Source organism: Nyctibius grandis, chromosome 8 (genome assembly GCF_013368605.1).
Source record: "Nyctibius grandis isolate bNycGra1 chromosome 8, bNycGra1.pri, whole genome shotgun sequence".
NCBI lineage: Eukaryota > Metazoa > Chordata > Aves > Nyctibiiformes > Nyctibiidae > Nyctibius > Nyctibius grandis.
The window spans coordinates 11,016,044-11,040,948 of record NC_090665.1 but is presented as its reverse complement, the minus strand read 5'-3'; the positions used below and the strand labels follow the sequence as shown (position 1 = coordinate 11,040,948).

Here is a 24,905-nt window from a genome sequence, read left to right as displayed (position 1 = left end):
CAGGGATGCCGCGGGGAGGAATGTACCAGGGCACTGCAGATGCCGGCATTTAGGCTGGGCTGTTCCCTGTATCCCACCTGTGGTCAGGACCTCCGGGCAGCCCTAGCAGTGGGCAGGAGGATGCTGGAGCAGCAGCAAGGCCAGCCTTATTCTGGGGACACACGATGTTACAAGGCTGTCCCGGTGGCACAGCACAGCCCTGCTCCTCTGCAGGCACTGCCAGAAATTTCAGGGCCAAGGGAGCTCTGCGGAGCAGCGTCAGTGAGGAGTAATTTGGCCCAAAGAGCAGGTTTAACAGCCCTGTTTGTGGAGTAAATGTCTTTTAGGTGCTTTTACGGCTGTCTCTTGTTGTAGCATGTCTGCAGCTTGGGAGTGTTGATCTAATTCCCCAGTTAGAGGGAATTTAGCTGGTTTAATGGAGACTCCAGGAGGGATTTGCTGAGGATTCGCAGTTTCTGGCACAGCAGAGACTTGTCCCCTCTGCTTTGCCTCAGCCTGGCAGTGCTGGGGACACCTCGCCTGGCTGCCGGTGCCCGGGACTGTGAGGGAGCCAGGCAAGATGGGTGACCAGCCAGGGAAGGGGGACCCCCCCCACAGGGCCCATAGCTGGGGGAGTGAGTGTCCCCAAACGTCCTGTTCAGGCTGTGCCTGGTCGCCGCTGCGTGTTTCCGTCACTAGATGGTGACAAAAGGCTGTCCCGAGTGGGGCCTGCGGGGCTCCCCCAGACCCACCTCCGGGGGTGCAGCGGAGCAGGACAGCCCGCTGCATCCCTCCCAGGAGAGCTTGGGACACGGAGGTGGGTCTGAGACGAGCCCCACATTTGATAGCCACCAGATATAAGCAGCAGCTAAGCACAGCTGGGAGAGGAAAGTTTTCCCTGTGGCATGTGCAGGCATCTGCTGCCAGAAAACCATCAGGGACCTCCAAGCAAACACCCCACGGGGGCTCAGAGAGGGGGGAAATGAGCTAGAAAAGCCATCAAATGTGGCGCCGAGTTCCCCAGCCCCAGCCTTGCTTCCCTGGCATCGTGGTTCACCTGCTATGTGGTCCGAGCAGTGGCCCAGCATGGCATGGCAAAGGTGACAGTGAAAAAAAGCAAATTTATCCATCCCAGGTCTAGGCGCTGCTTAAAACCTCTTGAGCATCCCCATGTCTCACTGGCAAAGTCCCTTTCCCTGCCACTGGTGCCCACCTCACCCCATCACACTGCTCCCCTGCCACTCACCTGTGGCCAGCCAGAGCCGCCCCAGTGGGAACCGCAGAGTGGCTGATGGACGGTAACCCAGCAGGGCCAGGCACACAGGACTTGTCCTCTCTCTTGCCAGCCACACAGCTTGCTTCAAATACCCAGCAGGTGGAGAAAACTCTTCCCAGGCCCTGATTAATGCAGGTCTCAGATGAGATGGGTCTGTGGGTACTTTAATAAGTCTTTTCTTCATTACCCACGTGGCTGTGCCAAGAGGAGAGCCCTCAAGGATGATGAGCACGAAGGGGGTGCAGGGCTTGCTGTGACAAATGGCATTTAATTCGAGCAGCCACATGCCAGCTCACGTCCTGTGCCTTGAAACGGTCAGCTTGGGACACAGAGGGCTGCAGGGATGGAAGTCAACGGGGCCTGGCAGAGTACAGGATTTTTTCTCTGGGGAGCATCCTTTCCTGGGGTGGGATGCTGCAGGGATTGGAGCGGGCCCCTGGAGCCAGACACACCCTTTGCCACCCCGGCTGGTGGTGTATGATAACCCAGCATGTCTCTCCTGGATGAGGCTGTGCCATTTCCTGGGGTTTGTGACAAGGAAAAGTCCTGGTGACTTACACAAGGAGTTTCACACATGCAGCATTTAGTCTCCCTGTGAGTATTCCTCAAAGTGATCATTCCCGGTACCCTGCAGAGAAAACGGGCTTTTCTATTTCCAGAAGAAGGCAATTCCCCTGAGACGTCCCTTCTGGCAGCCAGGTTCCTCTCCCTAATACCCCTCGCCTGGAGCTGTCAGCAGGACCTTGCAGCCTGCTTGTGAGCCCCCTGCAAGCCCACGCAGCCACCCAGAGCCTCTGGGCCAGGCGGGACCCCCCTCCGGCTCTGCTCAGCAGGAGGAACAAGTGCAGCCCTGGAAAAATGGTATGAGGGAGAGAAGTGGGACTGAAACAAAGTGGACTTGCATTAGGTGTGAGATAAAGAAGAGGAAGGAGGCTAGAGAGATGTGGAGTAATCAATGTAGCAAGAGGGGAGCTTGGGAGCGCCCTGCTCTCTCCATCAGGATGGAAAGTCGGTGAGATGGGAGCAGGGCGGTGTATCAAAGTAATACATGCAAATGCCTTTATAACCCACGGGGAAGTCAACCTGGGGAGAAGATACAAGTGATCCCAGTTCAGCGATCCCGGGCCAGCAGCCAGCGCGTGTCACGACCCCACGCAATGCCCCGCAGCGCTTGGGAAGGCTTTGCAGGACTTCTGTGGAGACAGCCCGGGGGGGAAGCTCCTCTTTGCACAGGGCGTTTCTGTGCATGCTGTTCATCTCCCAGAGCCGGGGCAATAAGGAACGGGGTCCAGACAAGCACCAGGTCCCTGGGGAAAACTGTCGAGAGGTTCAAGTGAAACATCTGCAAACCGCTTGTGGCTCAGCACATCTGCCCCTTGGCACAGGCCCACGGTGCAGTGACCTGCGGCTTTGCCTCGGCTCGCTCTCGTTTTACCTGCTGGAAGCCCCCTCTGCTCACAGCCTTTTTTCGGGCTGTTTCCCTTTCACGGCAGCTCCCGGGCGCGGGGCCAGCAGAAGGCAAACGCTCTGCCTGGAGCAAACCCAAACCAGGGGAATGTTTTTCCTTTTTTTTCCTTCTCAAACAAAAAAATGAATCTTTGTTGAGTCCAAATTAGAAAAGCAGGAGTCTCCCTCCTCCCCCCCCCCCTTTTTGAGTTTGTATCTGAGTGAGGGCATGAGCTCAGCCCTGCCTTGGGAGCTGCGTGCACCCACTGCTCAGAGTGGCATGGCGTACCCGGGGCTTCCCCATGTCTCACCTCTAAAACCAGGACAGAGCTAAATGCAGCTGGGGACAGCAGACCCACAGCGTGATGCTGCTCTCGGGCCCCCCCTTGCAGCCCCCAGGCACACACACACACACACACACACACGTCTCCAACGTAACGTGTCCCAGCCTCTGCCAGCGGAGCTGGCATGTCCCCGCCATCAGAGCCAGGTCAAAACTGCCCTGGGAAACAGGAATTAGTGCCGGTGGCTTCTTTATCTTAGTGGGAAATGGTCTGATGTTTCCCCTGGGAGCTGCCGCGCTGTGTTGTCCCAGCAAAAGTTGCCCCCTGAGCCCCATCCACGAGGTTTGCAAAGCTCCTGCCCCAACTTGCCAGCACGAGGGACCAGCCACCCCAAGGGCTTTCGTGGTTGCATCAGGAGGTCCAGCCACGAGCTGAGCTTTTTGGAAAGGGTCACTTTGCACTTGACTGTACCTGCAGAGCTCAAGTGACCCAGGTTGGCGTCAAGCTGTACAGACCACCCGAGAGCATGGGGAAGGTCGGAGCTCGGGGCTCACCAGCGCGGTACCAGGGATGCTGAGCCCACCCAGCTTTCACCCTCCACCTGCCCCGGCCTCTGCAGCAAGCTCCATCAAAAGGAAGTTAAAAATAAGGGCTGAAAGTACTTCCCCAGCGCGGTTCACTCTCAGGCTGTTTGTGCCTCGTCCCAGCAGCACATTGGGCTGTTTCACTTACCAGCTCTCGCTGCAGAAATTCCCACAGGCAGGGTGCGAGTTACAACCACTGCTTTCAAACTTCCTATGACTGCAGTTAAAAATAAGACTCAGAACAATAATTTTCCCACTGTCGGTGTTGTCAGACCCAAAACCTGGTACTGAACGAGCCAGTGGTGTCTCATTAAGCTGGGCGAGTGTGTGATCGTGACGTCTGCGTCCTGGGAAGGAGGTGAGAACATGGTTTCTTGGGGAAAAGCCCTCTCCTTCCCATCCCTCACAAGCCATCAGCTCATTTCCCTGTGCACAGAGCAGCAGAGGAAGCTTAAAGCAGATTGAAAATTACACGGCATCTCTCCTGCTCGGTTTTAATTGTAGAGCAAAGAAAGAAGCCCATCGATTCATCCCGCTGGGTAATTAAATGCTTAATGCTATTGACTATAAAGACATCATGGTTCAGCAGTGCAACACTAATGCATTAATAATTGCTTATATTATGGTGAGGAAAGGGCACGAGCTGCTCCCGAGGCACATGATAGTTACATGGGATGGGAGCTCGCAGTGAAAGACCTTAGGACCCAAATTAGTGCCGTGATGACCTGCAGGAGCGAGAGATTCTCCCAGGGAGCTTGGGGCCAGGGAAGGGCTAGAAGGACCACGGATGGGTCAGGTAGCCCCTACCCCAGGGAAGCCCCCTGGCCATGCAACAGATGGGTGATGGGGATGGGGGTCTGGGCTCCGAGTACCAGCACTGCCCCTGGCACAGCTCTGAGATGGTCAGCCATGGGATCAGGAAGATAAACCTGAGCAGAGCAACCCTTTTATAACAAGCCACGGCACAAGCATGAGCAGGGTCTGCCCACCTCCTGCCAGGCTCTGTATTTCCAGTAATTAGCTGGCTGCTTTAGCATATTTGTTTTGCGGATGATGTGGAGCACAGGGCAGAGCCTGCACACTGCCTGGGATTAACCGCATCACAAGGTGGCCAAGCAGGCACTGCTCCAAGCCAGAGAGAGCGATTTGCTCTCTGGGAAAGGTGATGCCAACCCTCAGAGCATGGTACCGTGCACTCCCCGAGGGGTCTCACCTGGTGAAGGATGGAGATTACTGTGGTGACTGCACAGCATCTCACCTGTGAGGACTTTCAGAGCCCAGCATGTGGCAGGAGTCTCTGTTCCATGCCCAGACAGGCTGGATAAGGCCCATTTACAGGAGGTGGAGGAAGGAAGGTCCCGCAGCGTTGGGGCTAATGAAATGATCCTGCAGATCGGCCAAGCATGGGGGGCTGAGAGCTGCTCCTACCCCCCAGCAAAGGCAGGGGAGATGAGAGCATCCCAGGTCCCCGCCCCTGCAAAACCAGCGAAAGGCAAACCTTGATGGGTCTAAAACAGCCCCGAGCTGTACTTCCGCTGTCGTTAGTGCGGGATTTGTGCAGTGCTTCGTAGCCTAAACCTCCACCCTCTAGGTGTTAAAAGGTACATTTAGCACCGAAAGGACTGGAGGGTGCAAAAACGCACCAAGGAGGGAGAGTCCCGCTTTGCTCACTCGTATTCAATCCTCTCTTTTACCCTGGTGCCTCATATTTGTACAAAATCAGGATCTAATTTTCTTCCTCTGCTTCTGCCCTTGCTCTCACCTGCAGAAAGGAGATCCTCCTCCTGAGGCTGGAGGGGCGACGGCGAACCGAGGGGACAGCAGCGATGCAGGGCCTCGTGACAAAGTGCCTGGCTGTTTTCTGCAAAATCCTAAATCCTTGTCGTGGCAGACGTGACTTTTTGCAGGGCTGGCACCAGGCACAGGGCAGCCTCTCAGATGAGGGAGAATTAGACCAGCAGGTCCTGAAGATGCTGGCAAGTGCCCGTTGGCCACATCACACCCATGAGCGCCCCAGCTGCCAAAAACTTGTCCTGGTGTGACCATGAATTCGCACCCGCCGGTGCTGTGGCACAGGAGAGGACCCGTCCTCACCGGCAAGGAGGGGACGTGGCTGACATGGGCCCCTCAGCAGATCAGGGCTGTGGTGGGACCGCATCTCCCTGCACCTTGCGCTTGGAGATGCTCCGGCTCCCTCTGGGTGCTAAATTCAAAGGATACCAGATTGCTTGGCTTGGTCTTTCCTGTTGTTGTAAATTGCTCTCCCAATTTGTTGAGCGCAGTCAGGCTTTGTGACCAAAATTATCACTGGCACTAGAGAGATGGGTATTGGGACCCCCTGAATGGGGCTCGACATCCCCAAACCTGTTTCTAGAAGGTTTTTTGGGAAAACTGCTGACCCCAAACCCTCTCCCACCCCACACGTGCAGAGTAAAGTTGCACAAGTGTTGGCCAAAGGCCCTGTTCAGCTCTGGAGCTGTTACACTGGGGGCATGTTAAACTTTTGGGGCAAGGAGGCAGGACAGGAGCTGGGAGGAATGGCAAGTGGACGCAGAAACCTCTCAAAGGCTGGTGCTCCCAGCAAGGGAAGAGATGCTCACAGATATGACCCGTCAGACCAACCTCAGCTCCAAGGGTGGGTGGTTTCCTACTGCAACCCGTGGCTTCTGGAACAGGGTTAAACTCCGTTACGTCTCCCAGTTACACCTGCACAGGGATGAGCAGCAGAAAGACACAAATCCTCTTTCCAGGAGGAAAAATCTTTAACTGCTTCAATCGCCACACTCACCCACCCTGACTGGGTGCAAACAGGTGATTTTCTGTCCTGTTATCACCATATCCTTTAGCTATATATTTAATTCAACCATCCTCCACACAGTCAGTAGAAATCACTCTCATCTTTCTCCCTTCTTCCATGGCAGGGGGCTGAAGAAGTCCTCACCCAGCCCTCACGTTGTGGGGGCTCCCAGCTCACGCAGATGATGCTTTTGCACAGCACTGGCTGCTGTTGTGTTTCGGGCTCTTGCCAGATGGACTCACCGCCTGCGAGCCGGGATTGCCGCAGAAAAAATAGGAAAGAAACCCAGCTCAAACCATTTGCTTTTCCATCTGTGCAAGGCAGTTGTTTAAATCGGCCCCGGCAGAGAGGTTTGGAGCTGGGGCCAGGAGGAGTTTGGGCAACTGAAGAGCTGGAGAGAGATGCAGATCTTCCTTTAAGCAGAGCAGAAATCACTTGAAAACACCAGGAGGAGCAAAGAGCTCTTAAACAGAGGGGCCCAGACCATGGTGTGAATACAAAGCAGTGCCTGGAAAAAGGCAGCTTGAGCCTGGGATTGCTAACGGGCTCCCAGGATGGCTGCGGGCTGGAGGTGTGGGAGAGAAGAGCGGGGCAGGCGGCAGCAATACCCTCCCCTGTTCCTCATTAATACACCAGTGAGGCTTGATGGGTCTCCTAAATTATAATGACTTTCTTGTCATTAACTTGATTTCTTTCTGGTGACAGCAGCACCGAATTGGTCCCAGCTGTTCTGAGCACGGAATGAGAAATTAAAAGGAATTAAATGAAGCCAAAGTGCTGGAGGGGTTGGGTTGGTTGTGCAGGGGGTGCTTTGGGTCAGTGATAACCCAAAGGCTGCAGTAATGTGGGTAGTGAGAGATTGCCAGGGAGGGAGAAGTGGGGTCAGGGCTTACGTTTCTCCCTGAAAGCAGGACAATGAAAAGCAGGTGCCTGCCACGGTAGGGTCTGGCTGGGGAGGGGACACCCATGTGTGTGCTGAGAACACGTGGAGACTGATGGGTCACGGGGTCTGGCCCAGACAAGAGAGACAAGCAACCTGTGGGGATGCTTTTTGGGGTGAAAGTTGCCTGAAAACAACTTGGACCAACAAGCCAAAAGCCTGCCTTGAGGAAAGCAGGACCGTGTCCACCACTTGCCATAAACCTGCAGTTCCCTGGGGATACCCCCTGGCTAGGACCTGGCTGGGGGATGAAGGAGGGCAGCGATGCTGAGCTGCTTTCCAAGCCTGTGCAGGCAAGTGTCAGGAAGCAAAGGGTTTTTTTCAGCCATCCCTGCAGAGGTCAGGCACAGGAGCTGAGGAAAACCAGATTTATTTCTGTGTCTTCTTTTTCCGCTGCCTGTTGGCAGCTCCTGTGCCTGCAGGTACCTGCCTGCCAGGGCATGGAGAGGGGCTTGCCTGGGGAAGCCACTCCATCCTGTCTCTGCCAAATACCCGCTGGGGCCTGTGCCCTCCCCTCCTGGCAGCCCCAGGCTGATTCCTGTGTGAAACACAGCTTTTGGTCTGGCTTTTAGCCCCAGGACCAGCTGGGACCATCCTGTGCATGATGTGAGCTCTGGGGGGCGGGAGGGGATGTCTCATGCTTGGTCTCAGCAGCATTAACTTGAAATGGTCATTAATGCAAGACAGTCATTCTACCTGCCCAGGAAAGATAACAAGAAAGACATATTTGGCCTCCAGATGCCTCTCAGACAGCTTTCTCCAGTGTGCCACATTAAATAGTCCTGAACTGAGAAGACAAACTCAACCTGGCTGCTGTGATAAGCACAAAGAGTGATAAAACCCTGTAATTAAAGTCTGCCGCTTAATAACATTGCAGCAGAGACAGCCGGGGTCTAGCCCTAAGCACAGGTCCATGTCTTGGGTTTTTACTTGTTTTCATTGCAAACTTATTTCGGAGGGGGTCAGCCCAGGTACTGCTGGGTGCTTTGGGTGCCAGGAGGGAGGGGAAGGTGCCATCTGGGCATGGTGGAGAGGAGAAGCAAGGGCTGTCGTTCCCTTCCTGACTCTGTAACATGGACCGAGTCCTTAGCAGAAGCAAATACCCTCAAAACCACATTTGAAGAGGAGCTGACCTTATAGAAAAGCACCTGATCCATGGGGAGGCATTTCCCCTTGAGGGACTCCACCACCGCCCTTGGGAAGTTGTGCTCACGTTTCACTGGTCCTAAATATATATAAAACTAGATAAAAGTTAGCTTTTTCCAGTCTGCGCATCTCAGCCTTCCTCTTCGTGCTGGAATTTGTTACACCCCAATGCAGACCGGAAAGGTGGTGTCCCCTCATCCTCCGCATCCCACACAGGGGACCAGGGCAGACCCCTGGCACATGTGTGCTGGGAACCCTAAGCACAGCTTTTGTGGGCTGTGGGGAAGCCCTTCGCAAACTGTTGGCCTCCAGGTCAGTCTTGGGGTCCTCCACTTGCATTCCCCAAGCCCTGGGGACCTGCTCAGGGACAATGTTCAGGGATGATGTAGGGGCCTTGGGCTGAGCCGGATCCCCACAGCCCCGCCAGCAATCGCAGCCAGTTGTTAGCAGTCCCTGCTTGCCCCAGAGCTCTGCCATCCAGCCAGCTTTAATCCACTCACTGCCGTGCTAATTATGCATCACTCTCATTTCTTAACCAAAGTGTCCCCATGAACCAAATTAAGCATCACGCAGGCTCCTCTGACATCGATTCTGTCATCTTTAGCAACAAGACATTGCGATGGGAGAAGGCGTGGGCTAACCAGACAGTCTGTCTCTTCTAAGTTGTGGTGGGGTTTTAACCCTGCCCCAGGTGATGCTTGTGAAGGTGCCTGGTAGCTTTAATGGGCCACTTTGCCCCTGAAATTGTCCGTGCACATTGCTGCTAGGCTGTGGGGAAGGGCACTGTCCTTCCCATCACCCTGCCATGAGGGCGGCGAGATTTCAGGCAGGGAGGTCCTTAAATAACACGCAGACCTTCACTTCTTGGAGCTGCCCTTTGCCCATCTAGCCCCAGTGTGTCCCCTCCCTGCGCTCCCTAAGGCAGGGAGAGGTGGGGTACGGGGAGCCCATACCTTCCCTGCATGCGGCCCAGCCCCTCCAAGGCTGTTGGGTTTGCTGTGACATGGAGAAGACTGTCCCCAGCGCCGGTGACAGTCACACCGTGCCGCGGCTGAGTCAGCCCGAGCATCCGGAGCCATGGCAGAGCTCCTCCATCCAGGCCCTTGGGGTGGGCTGTGCTCCCCACGCTGCCTCTTCCAGCCTTCCCATCGCCTCCCCGCAGCCTGCGGCTGCCTGGGAAGCTGGTTCCCACGCGAGTCCTGGCTCTTTGGGAAGCCACAGAGTAGCCAGGCAAGAAGATGGGCTGCCTTCGGCGTGGGTCTAAAAACTGAGCCCATGGGTGTCCCTGGGGAGCAGAATCAAACCCTACGTATATTTCTCTCGCTGTCCGTTTGTCCTCCTGCCTACCTCCATGCTGCCCATCACCAGTCTGTAGGCACTAGGTGTTAGCTTTTCACTGCCACTGCTATCCTGGAGTAAGAGGAATAATTGAAATATGGTTCAAAAGGCAGCCTAAATCAGTGCTGAGCTCAAACCCAGCACACCCCTGCGCTTTCCTGACAGTTACATTTTCCTGCTTCCCTGCTCCCCTCACAAAGGCTGGGATCTCGGTGACAAAGGCTGCCGTGCCGCATCCATGGCTGGGCAGCCCGAATCCACCCCGCCGCCCGGCCCCAGCCAGGGACCACTCGCTCCCAGGCACGCAAGGGCTTTGCCAAATTCACGCTCTATGAGTTTTCCCCGTACCGTGGCTGTGCGAAGGAAGCAAAAAACAACCCTTCCCTTGGCTTATTGAAGAGGGGCGGCAAAAAATCCGCTGGCGCTCCCTGGAGCCATCTATCATGGCTCCAAATATACAAGGCTATCACTATAAAACTTGAGTTTGACTCCGTAAAGGAAAAAAAACCCACCCCATGCCTGTTGCAAACCACCACAGCACAAAAAGAAGCCTTACAAGGCTGGGGCAGCCTCACAGAAGGATTGCTTTTTAATCCCCAAAGCTACGGTGATAAATCTTTTTATTGGAACTTCTGGAGATACCGTGTCATTCAGGGTGTGCGGCAGCGCAGGAGGAAAACAGCTCCACAAGCTGCTGGGAGAGAGGGAGTCTCCTGGGAGTGGGGCGGGAGGTGATGGGTGCTTGATGTGGGGGTGCTGTGCCAGAATGGGGGGCCAGGAGGGTCCCCCCGGGGCCGGGAGTGGGTGGTTAGGGAGAAATTGGCCATTGGACAGACGCTACTGTAAATCTGGGAGGACAGATGCACAGCTTTTGGGGAACGGCTCTTTGGAAACAAAAGCATTTGGAGGGAAGATGGTGGGATGGAGCCCGACTCAGCCATGTGCTCCATATTGCAGGGACAGAGATGCTTCCCCCGTCCTGAAAGGATCATTTAGTTGGTGAGAACTCCCAGGCAGTGTTTTGGGATCCTCCTTCCCCATGGCCATCCTGAAGCACTAGTTGATGCCCCCAGCCAGTTACATGGGTGGGAGCAACTTGCCCCATCCTTGGCTTCTGCTGCCTGCCCTCCCCAGGGCTCTTTGCTTCTATACCAGCTCCCTGGCAGGAATAATCCCTCTAATTTATACTGGGAAGGTGGCAGGGGATAAGGGTGACCCCGAGGGCACAGAGCAGTGGGGAGCATCGTCCTTGGAGCAAACAGGCTCCATAATTCCCTTCCTGGGGGCTGCATGTCACAGATGAGTGATTTAGATCACTTAAAGAACCGCTGTCAAAGGTGTTACCAAAAGTGGTTTCGATATGTTGTAAAAGTAACAAAGTTCGATGGCAAGGTTCACTCTGTTACTGTACGGCACAATCATTTGTATAATGATTCAAAACTACCAAAATCAAAACTACACAAATCAAAGTTACCAAGAGAAAATCAAAGTTACCAAGGCACAAATCAAAGTTACCAAAAATCAAAGTTACCCAGACAGAACCAAAGTTACCATACTACAAGGTTACGCGCAATATCTGTCTCTTACCAAAGATCTGCCGTTGGTAAAAGGTCTCTCTGCCTCGAGGAGCAGCCTTGCGAGGTGTCCCAGCCCAAGGGGAGATCACTGCCATGCAGCCACACTGCCTGCCAGGGAGAGCTCACAGAAGGCTCACTTAGGCTGTCATATTTATGGGATAAAGTGGTTGGCTCATAGTCAAATTACATGCGATGGGAAAGGTATGCATGAGACTCCTTCTACCCACAACTTTGTTCCTTGACAAATGAGGCTTGGAAAAGCCACCCCCAATTCATGTGTTCATCGCGTGATGGGTGTTACAAGCTCACAGGCATCGATGCTCACTGTGTCACTCTGCTCCTTGGTGAGTTTTCAGAGAACAGATTGAAACCAGAGGAGTTCCTGGCCCGGTTACAGCTCAGGCCTTTACCTCCTTTGGCGCCTGTACCAAACCAACACTAGTTTGGTTCAGGGGTCGAGTACATGCGTCACGCTGCAACGAGCCTGAGGCAGGCAGGAGCCAGCAGCCACTGCCATCCCGGTGATGGAGAGGTGTAAAACCCTCTCTGTGAAACCATTCTCCCCCAGGAGATCAGTTCCTTTTTTATTAGGTTTCATGTCCTGACTGCAGCTTTTACTAAAATTAATTATGAGATTAAAGGACTTGCCTGGGAGCCTTCGATTGCAGCATCTCTTGTGAGCCTGGCTGGCACACGGTACCCGGGGACTTGGGGCTGTCTCCACTTGCTGTCACAAAACTCTGGCCAGGGGAGCAAAGTTTGCTCGCACATCTCCACCCAGGAGGTGCCACTGGCCGTGCCGCAGCTGTGGCTCTGGCTAACCTTCGGGATGCTTTTCAGGGCGATCCCTGGCCCCGCTGTGCGTGGGAGGTGGGTGGTGGGGCAGCCCCCAGCATTGCTGTCCCGCGCACCGGGGCCTCAACAGCACATTCCCCTCCTGCCTCTCAGAGAGGGGAATCTGGGGTGGCTGAGGAGGACAGGGAGTCCCAGATCAGGGGACGGCAGGGCAGCTGGGGACACAAGGCTAGACGAAGGCAAAGCCAGTGCCTCACCTTTCTGGTTGCTCTGGACTCCGCTCCAGCGGTGCTGAGCCCCAGGACCCCCCAAAGAAAACCCAGGGGTACACACACTGTCCTCTGGCACTGACCAAGGAGCTTGAGCTGCAGCAGCCACTCACGCAACTCGGCTGCTCATGAGCACTGGGACGAGTCCTCCCGACTCACAGCAGAGAGACCCTGAAGCTCCATGCAGGCAACCGTCACTGCATAATAAAATGCTATTGACTGCCTATTGAAAAGCCATTCCCCGGAGATTTGCGGCCGGGTGAAGTGAGATGGGGCAATAATATCCATCAAGGAGGCATCAGTCACGTCCACCCACACAGCAGTGACGAGGGGCCCCGCACGGCTGCCAGGATGCTGTCCCCTGCCAGGACCATCAGCGATGGGAGCCAGAGAGGGAAGGAAATAGATGGATCTCGATGCCCTTGGCCATGCTGACATCCTCCCGAGAAAGGCTGTGAGCAGCCAGCAGGACCCTGAAGTGCAAAGTTACTGCAGCCCCACGCCCCCCCTCACCCAGCAGCACACAGCAGGACCCCACAGGGGCCGAGGAAGGGCTTTGCCCCTGCTGTGGGGATGGGGAGTGCGGGGGCAGCTGGCCACACTGCCCCCGAGCCAGGGACCAGGTCGATGGGGCCAGGATGGCATTTGCAAGCCCCAAATCCTGCCCATTCTTGGTCGCTGGCCTGGCTGCAGCCCCATGTGATGTGCTTAGGAGGGGCTGGAAGCAGAGCAGTAGCAGGCAGCAATGCCCCTACCAGTGCTCGGCCTGGGGCTCGCTCCTCTGGTGTTTGTGGTGGGGTCCCCAGGCGAGCCCCACTGGCACGTCCAGGCTGCCCAGAGGCACGGCTGCGGGACGCCGAGCCAGGGGACCCTCCCCAGCTGGGCTGGGGGGAACCAGGGCTGGGGAAGTCGTGCGAGGCAAGAGCTCCAGCTGCCAGGACAGCCCCTCAGGTGGCATTTCAGAGCCTCCATACTTCATCCTGCGGGAGGACCTGGCGTACAGCGGGAAGTCAGCGGCATCGATCTCGGACAGTAAATCGATGGGTCCTTCCAGCCTGGGGGAGCGCAGCCAGCCCACGCTCTCTGGCATTTTGTGACATTTCCCAAGCCGCGTGTCTAGGGATAGATTGATCGGCAGCTCCCCCTCTGCAATGGCCCCAGCCCCAGCTCAGCCCAAGCATCCCAGGGACCGGGAAGGATGCGTCCATCCCGCTCACGCCTTCCCTGCCATGCCCTGAGCCCGCCCAGCCCCGCAGACCCACCGCGGCAGCAGAGCCCACAGGCAGAGCCGGTGGGACACCCCTGGTGCCCATGACCCTGGCACATGGCCTGCCTGTTACCCCCATGAGGACGATCTGGGTTCAGCCCCATGCCGCGAGCAGAGCTGGGTCCTGGGGGGACACAATCAGGGCACAAATCAGGCTAACAGCTTTTTTTAATTGTCAGTGAGGCTCGGCCCGTGCAGGGCAGGGTTGGAGGAGGGCTCCCCACATTCCCCGGGGGTGCAAGGGGCCACGGCGGGCTGAGGAAGAGGGGCACCCATCCAGCACGATGTCCCGAAACAGCCCAGGGTGCCCAACACCCCTGACACCTGCACCCGTGGGCTCACCCTGCTGGGCCGGGAGGGATGGGATGTTTTTGGGGATTGCTGGCACATCCCTGCCATAGAAGCCAGCTGTCCTCACACCACGAGGGAGGCCCTGGCCTTGGCCAGCCCCGGTGCCGAGCGCAGCGGGTGCAACACATCCAGGGCACAGCACGGCCACCACTGCTCTGTCCCCGGAGCAGCACTGCCAAGAAAACCAGCCTCCACATCCCAGCGGGACAGCACAGAGAGGCGGGGATCCCTCCATCGCTCCTGTCTCACTCTCCACCACAGTCAGATGGATGCTGGCGGTGGGCAAAGCTGGTCCCAGTCCCCCTTGCGTCCTCCCACTCTTCAGGAGGGGGACATTGTGTGGGTGGTGGCCTGGCCCCCCTCCACCTCCTCCAGCTTGTACTCCTCGGCATCAGAGAGGGGCAGCCCGTTGGTGCCAGGCATGGGCTCGCACTCAGTGCTGCGGGTGGTGGCGCGGGTGACACTGGGCGAGTATTTCCATGACCATGGCGGGCGCTGGCTGGCGTGGCACATCACCTCCTTGAACATCTCCCGGAAGCGGGTGGACATCAGGTTGTAGAGGATGGGGTTGGCGGCCGAGCTCAGGTAGAAGAAGACGCCCGAGATGATGTGGACATACTGGAACATGTGGAGCATGTGGCTGGTCCAGGTGGAGACGAAGCTCCAGACAAGGCGATCGGTGTGGAATGGGGCCCAGCAGATCCCAAACACCACCACCAGCACGACTGTGAGGAGCCAAGGAGACGGTGTTACTGGGGGGACAGGGCTCAACCACCCCAGGGACCTCCAGTCCCTGGCCAAGCACTGCCACATTTCGGCTTTGGCCATAGCAAAGAACACCCAAAAAAAGCATGGGAGAGAGCCAGGGGGAGAGGGGAAGGGCCTCCCCAGTGCCTTTTTGACTTGCTGTGGAGGGGCTGAAGGTCTGGACAGGATCTCCCTCCCTCCATCTCCTGCCAGGGCTGCTCCAGGTGCTGCTGTGCCACGTGTCTCTGCTCCTCATGGGCAGGTGGCTGGCTCTGCCACAGCCCCGGGGCCATGCAGCACAGCTGGGGGACGCCCCTGTGGGTACCCAGCCTCCGGGAACCCTGCCACCTTCATCAGCAAAGTCCAAGGAGCAAGAGCTGTTTGTGCCCTTTCCTTGTGCTCTAGTTTTGGGGTTTTTTTATAACCCAGTTCTGCTGATGGGAAGGAAAGGGGGTGATATATAGGTCGTCCAGAGGTCCCCTGCCCTGCCACATCCATGCCACGCTGCATCTCCATGGCACATGGGGACAGGTCCCTCTTTGTCCCCCTCCCAGCCCCAGTGCTGGGGGAAGCGGAGTTACCACGTGTCTGGGACGCAGCAGAGAAGCAGCCCTGGCCCCGCCGAAGGACCGGGCTGGGCAGCTCGCCATCGCTGTGCTGTCACGGGACTGGGAGCATGCGGAGGTCAGCGTGCCGGGGAGAGACAGCTACCCCAGGGCAGCCAGCTCCCGCTGCCAGGAAGGGGGCCAGAGGCTGCGGGGATGACGCTGGGGAGGGGAGCAAGGGCGCAGAGCAGTGGGACGGAGGGATGCTACAGTCCAGCCTTGGGTCAGTGCATCATTGCCCCGGGACGGTCGCAGAGGCTGCGGGGCTGGGTAGGAATGGTCCCTCTCTGGGAAATCCCACCACCACCACCAGCATGTGAGGGCTGGGCTGGGGGCCAGGGAGCAGGTTCCCCCATCCCAACCCACCTCCTTTCCCTTTCTCACCCAGCACTTTCCTTGAGGAGGGGAGGTCTCATGGCTGGGAGGGAGCTGGCACAAGCAGTCCTCACCACTGGACTGGAGCCACCAGATCTGCCTTTGCCCCAACACCCCATGAGTGAGCCCCACAGCCTTCCTCCAGGACAACCCAGCCTCAGTGCTCTGGACTGGCCATGCCTCAGTTTCCCCCCAGCACTCCCCAACACAGCCTTGGCAGATACCCCCAGCTCTGCCCATCCCCAGCATGGGACTCCCCAGCATTGGACTCACACAGCATCTTTGTGACCTGCCTCCTCTTGACTTTCTTCTGCCCCCGGGCACTGTGGCCTTCATGCCCACCACCAGACTTGGCTCCCAAGGCCTCCAGCATCTTTTCTTTCTTGAGCTGCAGGCCAATGAGCAGGTAAAGGACGCTGATGGTCCCCATGGGCAGGAAGAAGAAGACGATGGTGGTGATCTGGATGATAAGGTTGTAGGTCAAGCGCGGTTTTACCAGGGTGCAAATCTCCGAATCAGGCACTCGCCCCCGGCCAGGCACGTAGAGAGGCTGCAGCCCATGGAGGCTGGTGTTGGGGATGGAGCAGACGACTGACAAGACCCAGATGGCGATGATGACCCTCTTGGCATGATTCCTGGTCACCACGTACTTGGCCTTGAGCGGGTGCACCACGGCGATGTAGCGCTCCACACTCAGGGCCATGACATTGAGGATGGAGGCGAAGCAGACGGCCTCGAAGAGCAGCGTCTTGAAATAGCAGCCGCTGGCGCCCAGGAGGAAGGGGTAGTTGCTCCACATGTCGTAGAGCTCCAGCGGCATCCCCAGCAGCAGCACGAGCAGGTCAGACACGGCCAGGCTGAACAGGTAGTAGTTGGTGGGCGTCCTCATGAACCGGTGCCGGAGGATGACGATGCAGGTGAGTGTGTTGCCCACAGCCCCCACCACGAAGATCAGCAGGTAGATGACACAGACAGGGACAAAGAAGCTGGACCGTCGAGGTCCCAGGTACTTATCCCGTAGCTGCTCCTCCGTCAGGTTGGCATCCTTGGGGTCGAACAAGGTCTCTGGGTGAGTCCTGTTGCAGAAATCAGGGCTGATGGGCTCCACAGGAAAGTCTTGCTGGGGCAGGGGGAACTCGAGGCCAGAGCAGTTGACGTCGGGATTCATGGCTGTGGGGAGACAGGGAGGTTTGTGGGATGTTTTCCCAACCCCTCTGCTGTCCCTGCTCCCCCTGCCCCTCTCCCCATCGATGTCAGTGCCAGGATGCTGCTGATCACCACGGCTCTGCACCCTCGCACACACCCTGCCCCAGCCACAGCCTTTCCTTTGGGAAACCATCCAAAATCTCCCCCCAACCTCCCTCCAGGGTTCCCAAGTGCTCCTTGCCCCATTTCCCATCCACAAACAGCCCTGGCAGTTCCCCAGCCCACCTTGGCCCCTTCGCCCTGTTGTCAGGGGGATGTCAGCAGGGCTGTCCGCTCTCCCTGCTCCCGAAGCAGAGCAGGTTATAGCCCCAAAGCCAACCCCAAAAATCGATCCCGGCTCCAACTCTACCGGCCATTCAGAGGGGGTGACCATAAAACAGCCAGAGGGAAAATTGATTTTCCAACCCAAGAAGGACTTACAGCTTGTTGGGAAGCTCCAGATGAAGGCTGAGGTCCCACCACCCTGGCACCGGATGGGGTCGGGCTGGGAAGGGAGTGTGGGAGGGGATGGAGACTTCACTGCCTTAAGAGGCAGGCTAATGAAATCCTGCCGCTGCTCTCCCCTCAGAGCTCAGCTCGGAGAGGCCGCCTGCCCTTATCCACCTTCTCCCTCTCGTCCTCCGTCAGTGGAGAGGCTGCTGGGCAAGCTGGGGGGTGCCGGGGGCTTCTTCTTCCACCGCTGGGCAAGTAAAGCCCGGTGCTGAGACCCTACCTCTGCCGGGGGCTGGCTCCTCGTTGGAAAGCAGCACTGCCGAAAAGATGCTCTTCAGAAAGAGAGAGGAAATAACATTAAGTAATAAACTCCATTGACTCTAAGAGAGTCCCAGGGGAGGGCGGCGCGGCTGTCTCCAGCCCCACCAGCAGCCTCCGCAACGCAGGGGCTCGCCATTTGCGTGGCCGTGGCAAGTAAGGCATCGATGAGCCCCGCTGCCGTCCTGGCACTGCCAGGCACGGGGGCCCGCGCAGCCCCCAGTTGTCCGGGTCATCTGGGGGAGATGCAGGCAGACCCAGTGGGTCCCTGGGATCTCCCTGCTTCCAGATGTGCAACCCCTGGGTCACCCAAACCACTTCCCCATGGAGCAGGTGGCTCCAGCTGGCTCCCGACACACTTCGGTGCGAGGACATCACCCCTCGCTCCGCGCCGGAGTCAGCTCCCTCCCTGCGGCCAGTGTCTGTCTGTCTGTCCGCACTCCTGCCTGCCCTCTGCGCTGGCACCCCGTCCTGCTGACAGCCCCCGGTCGCACACACACACACATGCACATATATGCACACACACACGTACACACACGCACACACTCACGCGTCCCAGGGCTGCGTGTCCCCGCTCCACCCGCCGCTCCTCTCTCCTCCAACACGTGTTTTACCGGCCCGAGCCCAGCCCGGAGCCCCCGGCCCGCCCCCGAGCCCCCACCCCGCGGCCGCCCCCTCCTCACCGCCCCGCCCCGGCTCCGCGCTGGGCTCCGCCGCCTCCCGCTCCTGCCCGAGGAGCGGCAGGGCTGGCGGCTGCGGGGCGGGGGCTCCCCGGCCCCCCGGAGGTAGGGAGGGTGTTCGGGGTAAGGGGGTGACACCGGGGGGGCTGTGCCTGGCGGGGAGGGGGTCGGAGGCGGCTCCGTGCGATGGCAGAGGGCATCGGCACCCCGCGGGACGGGCATGCACCGTGGGCACAGGTACGCGCATCGGCCCCTTCGTCCCCTCCGAGGGTGGCATGGCCCAGGGGACCCGGTCCGCCCCCCCGAGGTGACACCTGGAAGGGCTCTGGCATCGCAGGGACCCTCCTGGATTTAACCTGTCCCAGCACCATCCTCACTGTGCACAGAGTGTTCGGCTGAGCTGGGTGGGATGGAGCTGGAAGAGCCTCCGGAGGGGCTGGATTCGAGCCGGCGGGACAGGGATCTTGGAGAAGGAGCCTGGAGAGACCTGCGGGGAGAGACCTGCCTCCAGCCCTGCACCCCCTGCTCCCACCCAGGCTGAGCCCCAGCACAGCTCACTGCACTGCTGAGCCCAGCGCCTGCAGCTGGGCTGTGAGGAGCTGCCTGGATCCAGCGGCCTCCAGCACCAGGACACTGACCCTGGGGTCCTGCACCCCCAAATCCCCCTCCTGACACCAGAGCACACAGCAGACAGGAGCAGCACTGCTCACCCCTCTTCCCTCCCATGGCCTAAGGGGGAAACTGAGGCACCAGTTCCCACTGGTGCCCTCCTTCCCGGGAGGCTCGGTGACTGCAGGAGCACTCTGCCTCACTGCTGTTGCGGAGGGAAGCAAATAGAGCCTGGTTGTAACCAGAGATGGTTGGCAGCACACAGGTGGGCACAAATGTCCCCAGGGCTACCGGTCACAGCCTGGCACTGGCGCAGAGCACCCAGCACAGCCCCTTCTCGGGAGCCACCCACATTGACCACGCACCCCAAGGTGCTCCAGAGCACCCTTGGGCTGCAAGGTGCCAGTTGCGTGCTGAGGGGACACAGTACCCCATTTCCCCACTGGCTGGTGAAATAAAGCTAAAGGAGAGCAGCAGGGGATGGCACCCGGAGGGGAAGGGAGTGGCAGGTGGGGACAGTGTGCTCAGACCAGCCCAAGGGGGTGATGCACACAGTGGGAACTGATCCCCCAAAGCCCTAGGGACATTCTTTCTCCCCATTTTAATAAGACACAAAGATGCTGAAAGCCTTGAGAGTGCCTGGCCTGGCCCCTGAACACCCTGCCCCTCCGCATGGGCTGGCAGCAAAGGCAAAGTTAGCCCATGGTCTCCCTGGCCTGCGGCCCGTTGTGCTGCAGCGATGGATCTGTGCCCAGCTCTGTCCCCATCGGGTGACAATGACTGGGGGGGGGAAAGGCCACAGGGACACCAACAGAGCCATTGGTGCAGCACGGCATGCCGGTGCCAGCCCCAAAGGGCTGTGTGTCTGTCTGAGCAGAGCTCGATGCTCAAAGAGATTTCAGAGCAGGTGAGGGATGATAGGGCAAGGCCAGCAAAGCTCTGGGCTGGTTTGGTGGCCCTAAGCTGGCCCTGCCTCTGCTCCCAGCAACAAACAGGCTGCAAACATAGAGGAGCTGGCAGAGGAAACATGCAGAGGGCAGGGAGGGGGTCCAGGGCTGCCCCGAGATGTGACTTCCCTCAAAACATCATCTCTCGCAGCAGAGGAGAGGAGCTACTGAAGCCAAAGAGCTGGAGGGTAAATGGGTGTAAACAAGACATTATGCAAGGGAAAAAAACAAGCTGGAAACAGTGTCTGAAACTGGGAGGGAGAAGAGATGCTGCCCACTCCTACAGTGCTAAAACCCAGGGGTTTGTGTCCCAGGGCTGGTGACAGCAGGGACAGCAGCAGGGCAATGCTGGCAGGTGCTGGGGTGGGCAACAGTGTCTGGGAGCTGGCACATCGCAGGCCACAGCTCCTGGGTGGCAGAGCCAGAAACAGTAGCTGATGGGCACAGATTTCTGTCCCTGCCTCCAGATGGAGCACAGGCTGCCTTTTCCCCAGGGGATGCCCAAGGCATGGGACAGATCCATGCTGGTGCAGAGGTAGGTTGTGCTGTACCACTGGGGCACCAGGAGCCTGAGCAAAAGCCCACCTGAGAGATCCCATCAGGGGTTGAAGTATTCCTGGAAATTTCTCTCTCATTCTCCATCCTTTCTCTCTCCCTTCTGTCCCTCATCTGCCTCCCCATTTTCTGGCCACCCTGCTGAGCACACACACACAGCCGGCTCTCAACACAGTCCCAGCTGCTCCCCAGGCTCGGTGCACAGCCATCTCCCCATCCTTGGGACAGAGGCTGTTCCCTGCATGCAGCCATGATGCCTCCCACCCCTGTCGTGTTCCTCGCCCCTGCCCACGCTTTGCTGCTGGGCAGCCCCTGGGAGCCCCGAGTGCTGCACCTGTGTCCTTGTCCCTGCAGGGACTCCCATGGCTCATTTGTCTGTACCCACATGGGGATGAGGGGATGTCTGCTGGGATTGGGGTGTTTGGAGGTTGCTTGGGTTGGAGCAAAGCAATGGAGATGCTGCTGAGCTCTTATCAAACCTCAACATCTGTTTCCCTGAAGTCTCCTTTCCCAGCTGAAGACAACAGGCACACAGTAAGGATGGTCTGCAAGGAGCAAGGACCAGACAGAGCCTGATTCACTCAGAGCTGAACCATGGGTCCATCCATCCCCTCCAGGTTGCCAGATCCTGGCTTCCAGGTGGTGACAGACCTCTGTCCTGCTCTCCCACAGTCCAGCTCTCCCAGCCCCAGTTTTGCTGGGACACCAGAACCACTGGACCGGGGGTCCTTCTCCCTTTGCCTCCCCTTTTCCTCCACTGTTCATATCAGCCTGCTGGAGCATCCCCCGTAACTGGGGCTTCAACAGCTGCTCCCACCCTACCTGCTGTCGTACCTCTTTGGGAAGAGTTGGTAGCTCTCAGGGACTGCACATCACTTCTTTCCCTTGGCAGCTCTGTTTCTTGCTACACCCCTCCGTCCCTGAGTCCCCACATGCCTGACAGTGCTTCAGGGTGTCCCATTCTGGTTTTCAATTTTCTGATAAACCAAATAACCAGGAGGTGGCAACCCCTCTTCCACTACTGCTCCCCCACTGCTTGAAGAGGGTGAACTGCACATGGGAGCACAACCCTTCAGCCTGCTCCCCTTATCGGGTGCTTTATTATATTAACCCTGCCCAGCAGCACACCAAAACCCACTCCTCGCCACAACCCATCGGCCACAGCCTGGCCGCCTCCATGGCCAGAGCATCTCTGGGCTGGGCTGGAAATTTCAGCAGCAAGTAGGCAAGCCAGAGGCACCCACGAGGCTCCCTACGTAACTCCAGCCTGAGGGATCTCTCCAGTCTTCCTCCCACTCCCTGCCATGCACGCATCCTTCCCAGTGAGCCAGCCAGTGTGGAGGTTGTCCCTGCCCATAGCAGGGTGCCTCCACATGCAGGTTAAGGCTGGCACACCGAGGCTGGGCAAGGCCAGCTCTGCAGCATTGCTGGGAGAATTAAAAGGCCGAAAGAGAAGACAAACAGCAGCTTCGAAACTTGAGAGCTGCAGCCCTAATCACCAACTGCATCCACTCCCGGCTCTTCAAGGGCACATCACTCATGGTAATTGCAGGGCAGACCAGCACAGCCTTTTACAGAGCTGTCTGCACTCTGTCCCCCCATTTCTTCCCCTGCTTTGCAGTTTTAATTACCACCCTCTGGTCCTGAGCACAAAAAAGCCACCAAGCCACAGAGTAACACTGCATCTGAGAGGGAAACAGAGGCACGGACAGTCACTTGTCCCCTCCGAGCCATCCTGCACCAGACAAAAGCCCCTTGGGTGCATTGCTCACTGCCACTGACAAGCGGATGAACAGCCCCTTCGCACGGTATTGCTGCAGAAAATCTTCTCGGGCAGGGATAGCCAGCAGAGATAGAACAGGGTTATGAAGCTTTGGGACAAGAATGAACCCTCTCCCCTTGGAGAACAAGCAAATCTCTTGACCACAGGGATGTAAAAGGGGCTTCTCGCGTGCTGGGAGCTGCTTACTCAAAGGTGCTCCTCCTTGGTCACCTGGAGGTGACGTGTCCAGAGGATGCATCTCCCAGAGCAGGAGGATTCAGTCCCCAAGGCCAGGAAGGGCCACTCAGACCCGCAAGGCACCAAACAGACCTGGATCTGGGTAATTTTGCAGTAACATAGCTGGAGGTTAACACAGGTGAGTGGGGTGGCCTTTCCAAAGCAGTGCTGCTGTCATTTACCCAGCAGAGCCCACCCATGCAGCCTTGCCTGGTGTGGGGCATCCTCCTCTAGTAATTTTTTAGCCATCACTGCCCAGTGCATTTCCAGTCACTAACTCTCCAGAGGCTTTTTTCCACCTTGTAAAAGCAGAACCCACTCCCAAAAACCTCATCTCAGCATAGTTACCTCCTTATCCCCTCTCACACAGCCCAAGCAGGTGACATCTTAACCTCTCCCAGTAGTTGCAGCTCTGTCTACATCTCCAAGTCCCCTTTTCTGAGCTGGTCATAACTTGCCAGCACCCTTTCCAGGGCACAGGCACCTGACAAAGGAGCCAGCAAGGAGCCCTTGCTCCTGTTGGATGGCTGACCACATCCCTGTGGGATGCAGGGCTGGTACCCTGGGTACCCTGCTCACAGCCCAGGGCTTCTCCCTGCAGCAACCGCTGCACCTGAAGCCCCACAGCTCATCTGAGAAATTGCTGGGAAAGGGCATTTCTCCTCCACCCCAAACTGGGCTGAAAGGAGAAAGAAGTGTTGGGGGGGTGTGTGTGGAAAAAAAGAACATTTTTATGTTTACTGGGATAAAAGCAATCAGCTTTCTAAGGAACAGCAAAATTGGCCTCTGCTCCACAGCATGTGTCCCCCAGGTCTGCTGGGGGGACAGGGAAGGCAGGCATTCTCAGAGCAGGTATTCGGGCTCCATGGCAACCATAATTTCGCTAATCAGGGCCAGCACAGACTTGAAATGCTTTTTCACCTGATGGGAGCACTGGGATTTTGCAGTTCCCCATCAGGCAGAGCTGCCCGGAGGTGCTGCCTTGGCCATGCCCCCTGCGCAGTGATGGAGCAGGATGAGGGCTGGCTGTAGCCAGGGCACCCCGACAAGAAGCCACACAGCCCCAGTGCTGTGTCCCCCATCCAGCACAAGGCTGGAGACCATTTTTTTTACCAAGGCCAGGATGAATCACCCAAGATCAAAAAAAAAGCATCAGGTTATTTCTCCCCGAGCTGCAGATGTGTCTGCCAGCCAGGGCTTTGCTAATAACACACTGTTTTCCTACCTCCCCCTCACCACCTCCTTCAGCTCCTGTCTGACGCTGCCCCGCGGCTCCATGCAGGGTCAGCAGAGGTGGAGGAGCAGATGCTGGCACCAGGAGCCGCAATGGAGATGGCATTTTGCAGCCCTTTCCAGCATCCCTGGGGAGAAGAGCTGCAGCTGCAAGGAGGGAGGTCTCACAGCCCCCAGCCCCATGCTGAGGGCACAGCTACTGCCACATTTTCTTTAACCTGGAAAATCCCAGCTTGGGGAGGATGAGAGGCAGCCCATGGTGGGTCCCAGGGCTGTGGCAGGGTGCTCTGCGGGCCCAAGGAGCAAACAAGCCATGATGGAAATCCCTTGTTCTGGCTGAAAGCTGCTCCATGGCAAAGGCTGCGACACACTCGGTGGGCAGGAGGGTCTGGGCACCTGGACAAACCAGACCTGCAACCAAGCCAGGGGACACCCAAAGGAGCATTTCACCAGCTGAAATTATCCCAGCCAACCCATAATGAGCTTGGGATCACTTCAGCTACAGCAAGACCTTCTCTGGAGCACGTTTAAATGGAGCACAGATCCAGGGCACCTTTCCACTCATGAAGGAGTCATTTTATGGTCTCTATTTATTCCCTTTCAAACTTCCTCCTTCAGGAGTTATCAAAGACAGATAACTACATGGCACAGCACATGGACAACCTCTCTCCCCATCCTTTGGCTCAGAGCTGCTTTGCACTTGCAAGTTGATTTAAGGTGCCTGCTGGGTCTCCCAGGATTGATTGCCGTGACTTTTATTAGCTCTCCCACCCGACCCATGGTAGATATACATTCCCTGCCTGCACATTGCTCTCAGCACCTGATTCATAGGCCTTTAAATGGGACTGGGAAGAAGGTTTCAGCTAGAAGGAAAAGCAGCTGCTCAAGCTCTGCAAAACCTCACTTGCAAAGAACACTGGGCAAGGAAATAAAGTCTCTGTGATGGGATCCCATTTGCCATGTAGTGACTCACTCTCCAAGTCAAGTTCAAACCTTCCAGTCATAAAAAAAAACAACTAGCTACAACATCATCTGATTGAAACACAAGTATGGCAGCAAATAGAGATGTAGGCTAGAAAGAGGGAAACTCATCATGGGGTCTGCAGTGGGAGTATCTTACACTGGTTGCTGGCACCTTTACTGGTTCACT

At 57.4% G+C, this 24,905-nt stretch overlaps 1 protein-coding gene across 1 annotated transcript; it reads right to left on the bottom strand.

Annotated features, from left to right (window-relative positions):
• Positions 1–14,370: 14,370 nt before the first annotated feature.
• NMUR1 (neuromedin U receptor 1) lies at positions 14,371–17,482 on the bottom strand. Its single transcript, XM_068406528.1, has 3 exons — positions 17,403–17,482; positions 16,050–16,946; positions 14,371–14,774 (listed from the first exon to the last, which is right to left on the bottom strand). Exons 2-3 carry the CDS (start codon positions 16,942–16,944, stop codon positions 14,371–14,373), a joined length of 1,299 nt encoding a protein of 432 aa, XP_068262629.1. The 5' UTR covers positions 16,945–16,946; positions 17,403–17,482.
• Positions 17,483–24,905: the final 7,423 nt, after the last annotated feature.